Source organism: Trichomycterus rosablanca, chromosome 3, assembly GCF_030014385.1.
Source record: "Trichomycterus rosablanca isolate fTriRos1 chromosome 3, fTriRos1.hap1, whole genome shotgun sequence".
Taxonomy (NCBI): domain Eukaryota; kingdom Metazoa; phylum Chordata; class Actinopteri; order Siluriformes; family Trichomycteridae; genus Trichomycterus; species Trichomycterus rosablanca.
In genome coordinates this window covers 22,860,270-22,877,056 of record NC_085990.1, presented here as the reverse complement: position 1 = coordinate 22,877,056, position 16,787 = coordinate 22,860,270, and the positions used below count along the sequence as shown (strand labels likewise).

The following is a 16,787-nucleotide window of genomic DNA, read 5'->3' as shown; positions in this document are numbered from 1 at the left end:
TTGCATATTTGTCACACGCTTCAGATCATAAAAATAATTTTAATATTAAACAAATATAACCCAATATAAACAATAAACAAATATGCTTTTTAAACAACAATATAATTCAGTTCAGCCCTTCTTAGCTTGATATAAAAAAGTAATTGCCCCCTTTTAAATTAACCAAATTCTTTTGACAATTGGGTTAAATGTCATTAGCCACACCCAGGCATGATTACTACCAGACCTGTTGAATCTAAATATTATTTAAGTAGAACCTGTCTGGCAATGTGAAACAGACTAGAAGGTCAAAAATAGCAGCACAGGGTGCCATGATCTAAAAAGATTTAAATCATCCATTGGCATCCACTAAAGAGGTGCAGGTAGGTAGTTAAGGTGATGAATTTTTACATTTTTGAATGATTTCAAGCTCATTTTTATGTGATTTTATTTGAGTTGGTGGTTTTGCACTTTATTTTAAATATTTCATAATGCCTTTTTATTGTTTTGGTATGTCATAATTGTTACGCATAAAGTTACCCAAATGGTGAATAAACACAGTGCTTATATACTGTAGATACCTGTATATTTAAAATTAGAAATTAGACATGGCAATAATTTACAGAATTAACCTTCCTAACCTGTCTTACAGCCAAACCCATTGACATCATTCAAGGTCTGGATAATGTGGAAACTATTGAAGGTGGAGAAGCACTTTTTGAGTGTTCCTTATCACTTCCTGAGACTAAAAACTGTTGTTGGTTGATTGACGGGAAACCTGTAAAGGAGTCATCAAAAGTGGAAGTTGTTTCTTTTGAAAATGGCCGTCGGCATCTTTTGCTACTGAAAGACTTAAAGGCTGGTGAAAACTCTACAGTGACCTTTCAGGCTGGCACTGTATCATCTTCTGCACTTCTTTCGGTCAAAGGTTGGTTATTTTACAAAATATTTAGTTTTGTGTACCATTCTTACAGTATTTTACACTGTATAGAAATGGAAAACATGCCACATGATTATATTTTAGAATATAGCATATAACATAGAATATACACAGTGTAAATTCTCTAATGTTGGATAAAATAACCTTTAATTTATGTTAGCGATAGTGCAGATTAAACATCTGAAAACAGGTCTCATGTATACCTGGTATTTAGGCATATTTCTGTTAGCGAGAATGTTAGCAGTAATTTTACTTATTTATTGTTTAAATAACATCTAATACTGGTGTGCAGTTACTTTATATTTAATAAAGTCTGAAAATATGGAAAAAAAAGTCTTTATAGCATCCTCTTTGTCAGATTACACAGGTTGCAGATTTTGTAGCCAGCTAGAATATTTGGACTGTCTTGTGTGCCAATCTACACAAATTTTAATAAAGTCAGGGGCTTGTGAGGTTCCAAAAGTTTTAGCTTGCGTCTCCTAAAGTGGTTCACGCTGGATGTTCAGCTTCTTAAACTGGTTTAACTTGATGTTTATTATTGTGTATTTATATGTAGCGTCTTTTTGAGCTTTAGTTTCTTGACTGACGGTGTCATATTTGCTTTCAGAATTTACTAATATTTAGTAGAAGCCATTCATGCATCTACCCATGTCACTGTCTGCTACATGTCCCACCATCGTTATTAACAGTTGACAATATGCTATTTTTATCAACGCAGTTCCTGTCTTTTCTGAATATACTTTTGATAAAATAGTTTTATTTTTCTGGATCTGTCCACAGCACTTGTTTTCAAATATATTTTATCTTTGTTTTGTTTTGTAGAGTTGTTGACTTTTGTAATGAGATTGCCAGTAAAGGTTTTCTTCTGGTGACAGTAGACAGTGTACCATCACTCCTTTGTCAGCCAAACCTTTCGTTAGACCCTTTGCTGTTAATTGAGGGCTTTGCTTTGTCTTTGTAGATAGTATATAATCAGTTCTATTGAAGTGTTTCTTGTTTTTTAAATATTGCCTTAACTTCCACAGATATATTAAGGTGTCTTGACTTTTCAAGACACCTTGTGATCTTGCATAGTTAGATATCTTCTTTATAGCTTTCCTCTACTCTGTTATCATCCATCAGCTGATTTCATGGTAGGACTTCATTAAGTGTTAGCACAAGATTTATATGAGTCAAAGAATTTCCTACGGTTTGGAATTGTAATCAACTGACTATTCCTAAAGACAAGTCTTGACATCCCAACAATTCAGTTAAGGCCTAACAAGTAACTTTTAAACAGTGCCTAAAGTTCAGCCATAATTAATAATGCATTATTATTTTTAAATTAATTAAAAAAAAAACATAATACTTAAAAATATGAAAATTTGTTTTTAAAATGATCTGGTACAGTGGTTGTGTTTACAATTGTTTTTAACTGCAAATAAGTATTTGGGTCTTCTGTTAATACCTAGCATTATTCACAGACTCTTTGTCATACACCTTATGTCTTAAACTTTAAATTTCATACATGTCATAAACTAAATTGTATTTTAGAAATGCATTTTTTTGGCACTTAGAAGGAGCAGTCTAATATGCTACCACACCACTGCAGAGTTTTGGGTTCCATTGACCCGGCTGGGCACTTAACAGACACAATTGACTGTGTCTGAGAGAGGGGTGGCATATAATGCCAGAAGGAATTTTATTGCAACAGTGACTCTTACTGTGTGATAAGTAGCCTCAATGAGGGCAGAAGAATGTGAAGAAAGTAGCTACCTACCTGCCAAGGCTCTTTGTAAGAATCTGCTGCTGGCCAGTGTAAAAATCCAGCTTGTGGGTTCACACATGCTAGCCTGCATGGATTTTGTGAAATGGCAGATAATGCCAGAATACGCAGGAAAACTGTGTATATCATAATTGGGATGCAAATTTGAAAATAAAAAATAAATTAATTAATAAAGTTATCTAGACTTTAAAACATACTTGCCCAACTGTGCCTGTTTGTGTTTGTTGTTTTTTGTAGATTCTAAACATACTTTTGTAAAATATCTTGTATATAATAAATGATTGTAGAATTTGTCTTTGTTATTGCTGTTGGAACATGCACATGGACACACATTTTTTATTGTTATATGTAATCCACATGTCCAGGCTGGCAACTTAAAGTTGTGAAACCCTTGGAAGATAAAACAGTCACTGCTGGTGAGCAAGTGGAGTTCACATGCATTTTGAATAAGGCAGTCCCAGAGAAGGATGTGAATTGGTATGCTAATGGAAATGAACTACAGCCAAATGACCTTTGGGCTATACAAATAAATGGATGTTCGTTCAGCCTCATTTTGAAAAAAACCCAAGTCCAGCCACCCCTGGAGATCACCTTTGCTGCACAGGATGCCATTTCAGTGGCCAAGCTGATTACTATTGGTAGGTATATGCAAGTAAATCATGTACATGTTAAAAGTTGATATTTTGTGACTATTTTTTGTGAGAGAAGATAATAGCAAAGCTCAGTCAAATGTGACATTTTTGTGTAAGGATAACTGTTGCATAAATATGTTTTTATATACAAAATAAAGGAAATTACTTCCTAAGCATGTAAATGACATTATATTGTAGAAATAACCCACATTTTAATATATTTATTTACATTTTTCTTAACATTTCGCTTAAATTTCAGCCTGCTATTATTGTTCCTATTGATGTTTTTTTTATAAAGGATGTTGTTTTTGCATTAATTTATTATGTTGGATTTTAGGTGTACCTGATCCTCCTGAGGATCCAGAATTGGTGAGTAAGGGGCCTACATCAGTTACTCTGTCCTGGTTTACACCTCTCAGCGATGGGGGAAGCCCAATCCTTGGATACCGTGTAGAAATGCGAGAAGTAGAAAGTGCACTTTGGCAGCCCTGCCATGCCGAGCCAGTGTGCAATACTGAGTTTCTTGTTAATAACCTTATCCCTGGAGCAGGTTACAGGTTTCGGGTGGCTGCTATTAACCTTGCTGGCATTGGTGATCCTGTCCAGCTTCCTCAAACTGTTACTCTTGGTAAGAGAAACAGTCTGTAATGCATGCCATATTCATCTTGTGTAGTAAAACTGTAATTATCTGTTCTTAAAACTGTAGAAATTTCTCTTAAATCTCTTTATAATTTATTGTGGATGCAGATTATAATTCGGGAATCAATAGTAAATGTTCTCATTTTTTAATTAATATATTGTGTTATTCTGTAAATTAGTCATTTGAAGCCTGCATTGAAGCCCACATTTGTTAAATGTTTTAGCTTTGTGCTAATAATCACTGAGAATCTCAAATAACTCCCACCTGTTTGGAAGCTATAACTCACAAAAGCAACTTGAGCCTGAAAACAATGACATGTTTTAAAATCAGACAAAACAATATGGTGGACGTATCAAATAATCAAATCGGTAACTTTTGTAGGACAAGGGTGACAAGAGTGGTCAGTGCCAGAGTATTCTCAAAGTACATGACAAACTTTGAATGCCTGAAAATTGTAAATAACATAATAGTTGCATACTTAAAGGTTGTGCTATTTAGAATTTCCACATAACTCTGACTTGTGTGTTTAAAAACGTGTTTAAAAGGTTTAAAAGGTATTTTAACCATTCATGCATAATAAACAATTGCACTTGCTTTATTCAAAGTTGTAAAACACAGATGATTCGATAAAAAAATATAAGTACGATTCTAAAGCAGTGCTGTTGGTAACTCAGGTTTAGATGCTATATTTTTTTATTTCAGTAAAGTGTATGACCTTTATTTCCTATCCACAGTGTCCAATCCTAATTAAGCTGTTTGTATATTCTTTTGCTACCCTTGTTCTAGAATTGTCAGTTTTTTAAATTTAGTTCTGAACTTCATTTATTGGGAAATTGTAACCCATAGTAAATCAAAACGTAGTTTCCTAGCTTTGTTAATAATACACATGTAATTTGTACAATTACATGATGGACATATACTGAATGCTAAAAAGTGGCAGAATACAATCACAACATTTGGGACTGGATTTCTTGTTTTTACCATCATAGCTAAATAAAAATCTTTGAATAAATGGTGGAAATTAATATATTTTTTATTGTGCTTAAGCTACAGTGATGCACTTACTAGATTTTCTTTATGTAAACACTGCATGATAAGGCATGAAAACATGTGTCCTCAGTTTTTACTTTTATTTATTTTGACTTTAGATGCAGCAGTGACATTCACCAAAAAGTTAAGTTGCTTTGAACTCCAAAAGGGTATTGCCCATTTGGAATGTGAGGTTACTTCTGAGAATATACCAGTTAAATGGCTAAAAGACAATCAGGAGATTGAGATGGGAGTCAAGTACCAAGAGGTAACAGAGGCCAGATCCCAGGTTTTGCTCATTAAGGATTTCCAACCCACTGATCAGGGGGTCTATACTTGTGTGGCCTCAGAAGAGATTGAAACCTCTACCACCCTTGCTCTTGAAGGTCTTTAAATGTTTTACTTTGTCTGTAATTTGTCAGTGTTACATAACCTGAGGAAATAATTATTAAATTTTGTATGTGTCATTTCTATCTCTTGTAACAAATCTATATTATTCAACTAATTTTGTGAATCAATACAGACGACTTTATGTCAAGATCCACTGAAGGCAAACCTTCTAAATGTCGGCATCTTTTTACAGGAGATGGCACAATTACAGGAGATGGCACAATAATTTCTCACCTTGAGCCAAAGGAGAGTAACCAGCCTGGCTTGCCCCCTGACTCTGCCTCTGAGGGTGATCTGCATGCTTTATGGGAAGCTCTGGCTAAGAAACGCAGAATGAGCAGGGAACCCACTCTAGATTCAATCTCTGAGTTGCCAGAAGAGGATGGAAAAGAAAGGCCACAAGATCAGGATGCTATGGTACAGGAGAAAGAGCAGAGTAAAGAAAAGAAGAACCTCAGTATGGTCACTGCAAACATAAAATCAGAGTCAAAACTGTATACCAGCTCTGAATCCACTAGTTGTACACCAGGTCTTGAATCCTTCCTTGAGCAGAGCAGCAAGCCCACTGTCATATTGGTAGATGAAAGTGACACCATTGCATCAAAGAGTCTTAATAGTCATTTTCAAATGACGGAGCAATCAGTGCAGCATGCGCCATGTAATACACTTATGGAGGACAGTGATCCAGGGTTGCAAGAGGCAGCTATTAAGATCCAGGCAGCGTTCAAAGGCTACAAAACCAGAAAGAACATGCAGCCTGTTTTTAAAGAGGTCTTTAAAGATCAGACCAAAGAACCCAATGGGACAATTCATCTTGAATGTGTCACACAGGGCAAGCCAGACAAGGTTCGCTGGCTTAAGGATGGAGAACCGTTGGCAGATGGCAAACATTATCACATAGACATATACAATGATGGCACTTGCTCTTTGATTGTAACTGCTGCTACAACCAAAGATACAGGAGTGTACACTTGTGAGGTGACAAATAAGTTTGGTATTACTGCTCACAGTGGAAAAGTAATTGTTGGTTCCCCGCAAGATTCATCAAGCTTTCGGCCACTCACTCTGGGCTACAGTGCAGACAGTGAGCCTGAGAGCTCTGGCAGTGAGATGGATGAGTCATTACGACAAGCAAGCAAGAGACTACAGAGGCTTCTTTGTACACGCCTTCCACCAGATGTGGAAGAAGAACCTTTTGTCAGTGCTGATGAGGGTGACTTGCAGCCACCTGATTCACATTGTTATCATGAGGATGATGGTTACATTTATATTCGCTTTGATACCCACAGTAATGCTCAGGAAGCATCAAAACAATTTCATCAGATGTTTACACAACAGGGAGTGCCAGTAGAAACCACTATTGTAGAAACAGGGGCAAATGTAGATCTACGTATAAAAAAGACTGGCTTCAACCAAGATGGTTACCAAACCCGTACACCTAATACACAAACACCTGTTGTCACTAGTGGAGTCCCAGGTATGACACTTTTATTGCATTGTTTTTATCTATTAGGTCTACCTATAATCTTTGCAAGTCTATTGAATAACAAACTGAAATGTTTAGAGGGGCAAGTAAAAAAAATAATGATGTTGCATAATTGTGCGCATCCTTATAATTGGGAATGTGGCTGTGTTCAGTATTAACCAATCATATTCAAACTTATGTTAAATTGTCGTAAACACACCTGCCATCTGGGCTCTCGGACCAGTCAGATCCCAGACCTAAATTCAATTAAAAATCTGTTGGGTGACCTGAAAAGGATGTGCACAGGACATGCCTTTGCCGTCTGTCAGATTTACAGCACTTTTGCAAGGAATAGTGGGCAAAGATAGCCAAACTAAGATGTAAACATTTAGTCTACCCAAAAAAGATTGAATGCTGTCATGAAATTAAAAGGCGCTTCAACAAAGTATAAGTTCAAGGGTGTGTATATTTTTGCAACCATATTGTTTTTTTTATTTTATTTTATTTAAGTTGTTTTTTCATTTTACCCCCTAAAATGTTTTTAATTTAAATTATACAAACTACAGATCAAATCAAAGGTAGAAAAAGACTAAAATTTTTCATTTCATTAATTTTTTTTTTACTTCACAGACACTTAGCTTTGTAACACGGGTGTGTAGACTTTTTGTATCCACTGTATGTTCCCAGATTTAGAAATGTTTAGTTAGAGCATATTTAAATGTTTTAAAGTTATTTATGACATGTTTTATTTAATTTGACTTTTAAAAATTGATGCATCAGCTATATGTTTTCATGGGAATTGTATGCTGGATATCATTTAATTTTATTTTAATCAACCTGGTCAGGGTTTCAGCAGGCCCTATTACACCAGGAAACACTGGGTGCAATACAAGAATACCCTGGACAGAGCACCAATCCATTGCAGGGCATCTAATTATTTAATTATCTATATCAGTTACATAAAATGTTTAGTGTTGCTTCAGGTCCTCTTTTAAAGAGATGCTTTGCTTGGCAGTAATATTGACATTTTTGCACTCATTTTATCATAAACTCTTGATTTTTTTTGACTCACAGCAGCTCCAGTCTTTCTGACACAGCTCCAAACCCAAGAGGTCCATGATGGCTACCCAGTTAGCTTTGACTGTGTGATCAGTGGCAACCCACCCCCCATCATTCGCTGGTTCAAAGATGGGAAGGTGCTAGAAGAAGATGACCACTATATGATAAATGAAAATCAGGAGGGCTGTCATCAACTGATCATTACAGCTGTACAACCATTTGACATGGGAGTGTACCGCTGTATGGCTGAGAATAATAGTGGCATTGCTTCCAGCAGGGCAGAGCTTAGGGTGGAAAGTAAGCATATATAAAGTGTGTATATATATATATATATATAATCAGCCATAACATTAAAACCACCTCCTTGTTTCTACACACACTGTTCATTTTATCAGCTCCACTTACCATATAGGAGCACTTTGTAGTTCTTTGTAGTTCTTACTGACTGTAGTCCATCTATTTCTCTACATACTTTTTAGCCTGCTTTCACACTGTTTTTCAATGGTCAGGACCCCCACAGGATCACCACAGTGCAGGTATTATTTAGATGGTGGATGATTCTCAGCACTGCAGTGACACTAACATGGTGGTGGTGTGTTTGTGTGTTGTGCTGGTATAAGTGGATCAGACACAGCAGCGCTGCTGGAGTTTTTAAATACCGTGTCCACTCACTGTCCACACTCCTACCTAGTTGGTCCACCTTGTAGATGCAAAGTCAGAGACGATCGCTCATCTATTGCTGCTGTTTGAAATGGTCATTTTCTAGACTTTCAGCAGTGGTCACAGGACGCTGCCCATGGGGCTCTGTTGGCTGGGTATTTTTGGTTGGTGGACTATTCTCAGTCCAGCAGTGACAGTGAGGTGTTTAAAAACTCCATCAGCGCTGCTGTGTCTGATCTGCTCATACCAGCACAACACACACTAACACACCACCACCATGTCAGTGTCACTGCAGTGCTGAGAATTACCCACCACCCAAATAATACCTGCTCTGTAGTGGTCTTGAGAGAGTCCTGACCATTGAAGAACAGCATGAAAGGGGGCTAACAAAGCATGCAGAGAAACAGATGGACTACAGTCAGTAATTGTAGAACTACAAAGTGCTTCTATATGGTAAGTGGAGCTGATAAAATGGACAGTGAATGTAGAAACAAGGAGGTGGTTTTAATGTTATGGCTGATCGGTATATACATATAGTATATAGTTCTATACAAAAGTTTTAGAAAGGTGTGGGGAAAAAAATGTAAAAAAATAATGTTTTCAAAAATAGAAGTGATTATTTTTGTCAATTAATAAAACACAATGAGAATGAACAAAGAAGAAATCTAAAGCAAATCAGTATTTGGTGTGACCATTCTTTGCCTTCAACAGCATCAATTATTTTGGATACACTTGCACAAAGTCAAGGATTTTGTAGGTTTATGGTCAGGTGTATTATTGACCAATCATACCAAACAGATGATCGTACTTTTCATATGTAGGTTGAAACTCAGTCATTAACTAAAACAGAAACAGGTGTGTAAAAGGCTTAAAACTGGGTGAGAAATAGCCAAACTACAGCCAATGTCATAAAGAACTATCCTCAGTGTAAAGAAGAACAAGGAAAGTGATTATTAGGGCAAGAGACCTGATCTTAACGTAATTGAGTCTGTCTGGGATTACATGAAAAAACAGAAGGATTTGAGCAAGCCTACATCCACAGGATCCACATCCACAGGATCTACATTAAGGATCTGTGGTTAGTCTTCCGTGATGGTTGAAACAACCTCCCTGCCAAGTTCCTTCAAAAACTGTGTGCAAGTGTACCTAGAAGAATTTATGCTGTTCTGAAGGCAAAGGGTGATCACACCAAATATTGATTTGATTTAGATTTCTCTTTTTTCATTCACCTTGCATTGTGTTAATTCAATTAAAATGAATACTAGACACAGCTATTTTTGAAAGCATTTTTTGCAGCAAATATATAGAATGCTGTCTATATAGAAGTATATGTAGAAGTTGTGCTTAGTTCTGCTCTGAAGCATTTGGGATGGACCTGGGAGAAGAAATGGACACGGACCAACCAGACTGTTATCAGCAACAAGCCAAGGTCTGTCATGGTATGGGGTTGTGTCAGTGCCCTTGGCAAAGATAATTCACACTTCTGTGATGGCAGCGTCAATGCAGAAAAGTACATTAAGATTTGCAGAAGAAGAGTACGGGTAATTTTGATGCGAAAAATGTGACAATGACAACTTGTACTGTTGCACACATTGTTTGCAGGAAGAATGGTACAAAATACCACTTGAATTTTCTTGCTTGGTATTCTCAGAGCCAAAGTGTCTTTGAAGCATTGTTAAAAGTGATAAATGTTTTACTATCCCAACTCTTTTGGACAAAACATAATTAAGCAATAGAACACGAGAGGGAGTGTGTTATCGCGAATAACATCACGGCTGTGATTTGGTCGCAGGCACGAGCCGAAGGCGAGATACAACAGTTTTTACAAAATAAAGAAAGAAAATAAATCAAAGAAGCCCTGAATTTCATAATAAATATGCTTTAATATTGACAATACCTTCTGCCAAAAAGTAGTTCCACAACGAATATAAAGTTTAACACTACAAAGCAGACATCCCAAGTTGCAAAAACTCATTTCATGTAGGTAAGAAGAACAAGAAGAAAAAGGCAAGAACCTCCGAAGGGAAAAAAAAAGAAATAAAAAACCTCTCGCACACACCAAAGGATTATGGGTGATAACAGAACTTCTAGGAGCTGCTAACTGGGCTATTAAGCTAACTGTTTGCGTTACAAACACATTAATGTTCCCTACATAGTGCACTAGATTGTGTAACAGATCATGGATATGTTGCCTACATAGTGCACTAGATAGTGAATTAGACAATTGATTTATGTTCCCTACACAGTGCACTAGATTGTATATCAAATAACGGATTTAAAACGCGATCGGGAATAAAGTCTGTGTCGCCTGCGTGCGCGTTTGTGTGCATGAAGCTTGTCGTTAATGGCAACGCGTCAGCGGAGTAATACAGTTGTGGTGTGAAAAGGCCGTGCTGTTATCACGAATATCAGCACAGTTAGAACGCTTCTCAACCAATCAGATTGTAAGGTCGGAACTAACTGTTGTATAATATCCTGTACAGAATAGAACAGAATGATATTATTGTACTGAACAATTTTTTAAAATATGTAATATACTTTGTGTATTTAAATTGTACCAATAATTTATTTTTGCAGTGTCGTGCAGCTCAGACTATGATACAGCAGCTGATGCCACAGAGACCTCCTCATATATTAGTGCCAAAAGCTTTGTATCCAGGTAAAACAATTCTTCTAATTATTTTCTTATTCTTCTTTTGATGCATGCTCATTAATGCAACCTTAATTAATTAATTAATGCAATCTTTGTCTTCTTCTAGATCTACTTTAATCATGCTAATAATACTTACACACACACAATCACACCAATAATTCTTGCACACACACAAACACCTGTCTGAGCAAAAGGATTTGCACCCCAACAACTGTTTGATCACACACAAAAATTACCCCCACATACAATACCTGCTTACAACCTAGCAACCACCTAGAACACCATAACAACCACTCATCAGCAGCTTAGCAATCACCTTAAACACCTTAGCAACCCTCTATATCATACTACCCACCTAACAAAACACCTTATTAACCACTCAGTATACTTTTACAACCACTTAGCAACACTCTAGCAACCACCTAGTAACAGCTTAATAATCACCCGGTACACCTTGGCAACTGCCTAGCAACACCTTAACAACCACTTAGCAACTTACCAATTAGCATGGGAACAGACTAGCTATAACTTAACCACTTAGCAACAGTTAAGCAACCTTGGCAACCTGGTAACAAAACTTTAGCAACCAACTACCTATACCTAACTACAGTGTATCACAAAAGTGAGTACACCCCTCACATTTTTGCAAATATTTCATTATATCTTTTAATGGGACAACACTATAGACATGAAACTTGGATATAACTTAGAGTAGTCAGTGTACAGCTTGTATAGCAGTGTAGATTTACTGTCTTCTGAAAATAACTCAACACACAGCCATTAATGTCTAAATAGCTGGCAACATACAGGGGTTGGACAAAATAACTGAAACACCTGGTTTTAGACCACAATAATTTATTAGTATGGTGTAGGGCCTCCTTTTGCGGCCAATACAGCGTCAATTCGTCTTGGAAATGACATATACAAGTCCTGCACAGTGGTCAGAGGGATTTTAAGCCATTCTTCTTGCAGGATAGTGGCCAGGTCACTACGTGATGCTGGTGGAGGAAAACGTTTCCTGACTCGCTTCTCCAAAACACCCCAAAGTGGCTCAATAATATTTAGATCTGGTGACTGTGCAGGCCATGGGAGATGTTCAACTTCACTTTCATGTTCATCAAACCAATCTTTCACCAGTCTTGCTGTGTGTATTGGTGCATTGTCATCCTGATACACGGCACCGCCATTGGATGCACATGGTCCTCCAGAATGGTTCGGTAGTCCTTGGCAGTGACGCGCCCATCTAGCACAAGTATTGGGCCAAGGGAATGCCATGATATGGCAGCCCAAACCATCACTGATCCACCCCCATGCTTCACTCTGGGCATGCAACAGTCTGGGTGGTACGCTTCTTTGGGGCTTCTCCACACCGTAACTCTCCCGGATGTGGGGAAAACAGTAAAGGTGGACTCATCAGAGAACAATACATGTTTCACATTGTCCACAGCCCAAGATTTGCGCTCCTTGCACCATTGAAACCGATGTTTGGCATTGGCACGAGTGACCAAAGGTTTGGCTATAGCAGCCCGGCCGTGTATATTGACCCTGTGGAGCTCCCGACGGACAGTTCTGGTGGAAACAGGAGAGTCAAGGTGCACATTTAATTCTGCCGTGATTTGGGCAGCCGTGGTTTTATGTTTTTTGGATACAATCCGGGTTAGAATCCGAACATCCCTTTCAGACAGCTTCCTCTTGCGTCCACAGTTAATCCTGTTGGATGTGGTTTGTCCTTCTTGGTGGTATGCTGACATTACCCTGGATACCGTGGCTCTTGATACATCACAAAGACTTGCTGTCTTGGTCACAGATGCGCCAGCAAGACGTGCACCAACAATTTGTCCTCTTTTGAACTCTGGTATGTCACCCATAATGTTGTGTGCATTGCAATATTTTGAGCAAAACTGTGCTCTTACCCTGCTAATTGAACCTTCACACTCTGCTCTTACTGGTGCAATGTGCAAATAATGAAGATTGGCCACCAGACTGGTCCAATTTAGCCATGAAACCTCCCACACTAAAATGACAGGTGTTTCAGTTATTTTGTCCAACCCCTGTAAGTGAGTACACCCCACAGTGAACATGTCCAAATTGTGCCCAAATGTGTCGTTGTCCCTCCCTGGTGTCATGTGTCAAGGTCCCAGGTGTAAATGGGGAGCAGGGCTGTTAAATTTGGTGTTTTGGGTACAATTCTCTCATACTGGCCACTGGATATTCAACATGGCACCTCATGGCAAAGAACTCTCTGAGGATGTGAGAAATAGAATTGTTGCTCTCCACAAAGATGGCCTGGGCTATAAGAAGATTGCTAACACCCTGACACTGAGCTACAGCATGGTGGCCAAGGTCATACAGCGGTTTTCCAGGACAGGTTCCACTCGGAACAGGCTTCGCCAGGGTCGACCAAAGAAGTTGAGTCCACGTGTTCGGCGTCATATCCAGAGGTTGGCTTTAAAAAATAGACACATGAGTGCTGCCAGCATTGCTGCAGAGGTTGAAGACGTGGGAGGTCAGCCTGTCAGTGCTCAGACCATACGCCGCACACTGCATCAACTCGGTCTGCATGGTCGTCCTCCCAGAAGGAAGCTGACGCACAAGAAAGCCCGTAAACAGTTTGCTGAAGACAAGCAGTCCAAGAACATGGATTACTGGAATGCCCTGTGGTCTGACGAGACCAAGATAAACTTGTTTGGCTCAGATGGTGTCCAGCATGTGTGGCGGCGCCCTGGTGAGAAGTACCAAGACAACTGTATCTTGCCTACAGTCAAGCATGGTGGTGGTAGCATCATGGTCTTGGGCTGCATGAGTGTTGCTGGCACTGGGGAGCTGCAGTTCATTGAGGGAAACATGAATTCCAACATGTACTGTGACATTCTGAAACAGAGCATGATCCCCTCCCTTCGAAAACTGTTTTCCAACAGGATAACGACCCCAAACACTACCTCCAAGATGACAACTGCCTTGCTGAGGAAGCTGAAGGTAAAGGTGATGGACTAAACCCAATTGAGCACCTGTGGCGCATCCTCAGGTGGAAGGTGGAGGAGTTCAAGGTGTCTAACATCCACCAGCTCCGTGATGTCATCATGGAGGAGTGGAAGAGGATTCCAGTAGCAACCTGTGCAGCTCTGGTGAATTCCATGCCCAGGAGGGTTAAGGCAGTGCTGGATAATAATGGTGGTCACACAAAATATTGACACTTTGGGCACAATTTGGACATGTTCACTGTGGGGTGTACTCACTTATGTTGCCAGCCATTTAGACATTAATGGCTGTGTGTTGAGTTATTTTCAGAAGACAGTAAATCTACACTGCTATACAAGCTGTACACTGACTACTAGAGATGGGACGATCGATCGGCTATGAATCGGTATCGGCCGATTTTTAATCAAAATATGCTATCGGCGATCGGCGATATTTCCTAAAAGTAGCCGATCCGATCGTGTGATTATATAAAGATCACGTTAAGTTAACATCTCAGTGGATTGATCCAGACTTTGAGCTACGACTCGCCAACCATCACATCACCATTCATCAACAATCGTACAGAAACCATCGTGAAAGCTCTTCATGACCTAAAATAACATCATTAACGTTGTGCATCATACATACGATGTAATTTTGCTGATTGTAATATTTACTTTAAAAAGATAATTCAACCCGGTCACATCTGAGTCGATTCTATCAGCACGTTATATAAACTCCTGGTTCACTTTGGTAAATCGTAAGCGGTTCTTGCTTGTGATGTAGATGAGAACAGAAAACGTTACAGAGCCAATCAGAGGCAAAAGTTTATTAATTACCAAATTCGTTAGTTCAGGATCATCTGCTGAACTTTTAGCTCCTTAGACGGAACGAGTCTGACTCGGTTACAGATCTGTGGTAATAGCAGTTTAATTAAGCTTTTTAATTAAGCTTTTTAATGTAAGAGAGTCACACAAAATGTTCTGTAGTAGTTGGTGTTTATTTAAAACCACGACATTTAATTAATAACAGTAAACACGGAGAGATAACTGAGAAGAGAAACTTACGCTTCGCGAAAAATGACTCGTGAATCAATGAATCACTTATAGCGATACAGTGAACAAAGCGTCTCTTCTAAAGGCGCACACACACACACACGCGCGCGCTGCTCTGGTTTATCTTCACTGTGAGGCTCTTTTTAAGTTTATTTATTTTATTTACATGCTACAGTTAGCAAACTGCTTGCCAAGTTTCGTGAAACTGGTTCAGTGTTGGATTTGCCAAAATGTGGATGCATGAAAACTGTCACTAATGAAGAAACATCAGTGGCTGTCCTAGCTTCATTCAGCAAGAGCCCACAGCGTAGCACTCGCCGCATGTCACTGGAGAGTGGCATCAGTCGAACATCCCTTCGGCGGATATTAGCTACTCACAAATGGCACCCTTACAAACTCCAGCTGCTGCAGCATCTCAACGAGGATGACCCAGATCGGCGCACTGAATTTGCAGAATGGGCAAAACAAAAATTGGAACAGGACCCTCAGTTTACACAGAACATTTTGTTCAGTGATGAGGCAAACTTTTATGTGAATGGTGAAGTTAACAAACAAAACCACCGCTATTGGTCTGACACTAACCCACATTGGATAGATCCCTCCAAGACTGTTGGAACACAAAAATTGATGGTATGGTGTGGTATATGGGGTACAAAGATAGTGGGGCCATTCTTCATCAATGGAAACCTCAAGGCCACTGGATATTTGAAATTGCTACATGATGATCTGTTTCCCTCTTTATGCACTGAAGCTGGCACGTTCCCTGAGTTTTTCCAGCAAGATGGTGCACCACCACATTATGGGTGTCAGGTCCGAGCATTCCTAGATGAACAGTTTCCTGGAAAGTGGATTGGTCGTCGTGGGCCAGTTGAATGGCCCCCAAGGTCTCCCGATCTGACCCCCTTAGACTTTTATCTTTGGGGTCATCTGAAGGCAATTGTCTATGCTGTGAAGATACGAGATGTGCAGCACCTGAAACTACGGATACTGGAAGCCTGTGCTAGCATTTCTTCTGCGGTGTTGCTATTAGTGTGTGGTGTGAAGAGTGGGAGAAGAGGGTTGCATTGACAATCCAACACAATGGGCAGCACTTTGAACACATTTTATAAGTGGTCAGAAACTTGTAAATAACTCATGAAAGAATAAAGTTACGTTAAAACCAAGCACACCATTGTTTTTCTTGTGAAATTCTCAATAAGTTTGATGTCACATGACCCTCTTCCCATTGAAAAAACTAAAGTTGGATCCAAAATGGCCGACTTCAAAATGGCCGCCATGGTCACCACCCATCTTGAAAAGTTTTCCCCCTCCCATATACTAATGTGCCACAAACAGGAAGTTAATATCACCAACCATTCCCATTTTATTTAGGTGTATCCATATAAATGGCCCACCCTGTATAATCATGATTTGGAACAAAAGTAGTATCCACAAAAGGTTAAGACTTTGAGGAGCAAATATAGACAACATTTGTCAAGCACTGTAATAGTTACAAATGCCACCTAAAACTTTGCTGTGCAAAAAAAGCTTTATGTTAAACTTTATGTTAATGTCCAGAATCA

At 38.9% G+C, this 16,787-nt stretch overlaps 1 protein-coding gene across 8 annotated transcripts in view; it reads left to right on the top strand.

Moving 5' to 3' along the window:
- Nucleotides 1–16,787, top strand: part of obscnb (obscurin, cytoskeletal calmodulin and titin-interacting RhoGEF b) — a 195,640-nt gene that overhangs the window by 119,374 nt on the left and 59,479 nt on the right. For all 8 annotated transcript variants that reach the window (XM_062991063.1, XM_062991064.1, XM_062991062.1 and 5 more), the window contains 7 exons: nucleotides 632–907; nucleotides 3,050–3,322; nucleotides 3,654–3,944; nucleotides 5,105–5,371; nucleotides 5,569–6,852; nucleotides 7,915–8,196; nucleotides 11,137–11,218. In XM_062991063.1, coding sequence (XP_062847133.1) covers nucleotides 632–907; nucleotides 3,050–3,322; nucleotides 3,654–3,944; nucleotides 5,105–5,371; nucleotides 5,569–6,852; nucleotides 7,915–8,196; nucleotides 11,137–11,218 — 2,755 coding nt within the window. The remainder of the gene's footprint in view (nucleotides 1–631; nucleotides 908–3,049; nucleotides 3,323–3,653; nucleotides 3,945–5,104; nucleotides 5,372–5,568; nucleotides 6,853–7,914; nucleotides 8,197–11,136; nucleotides 11,219–16,787) is intronic.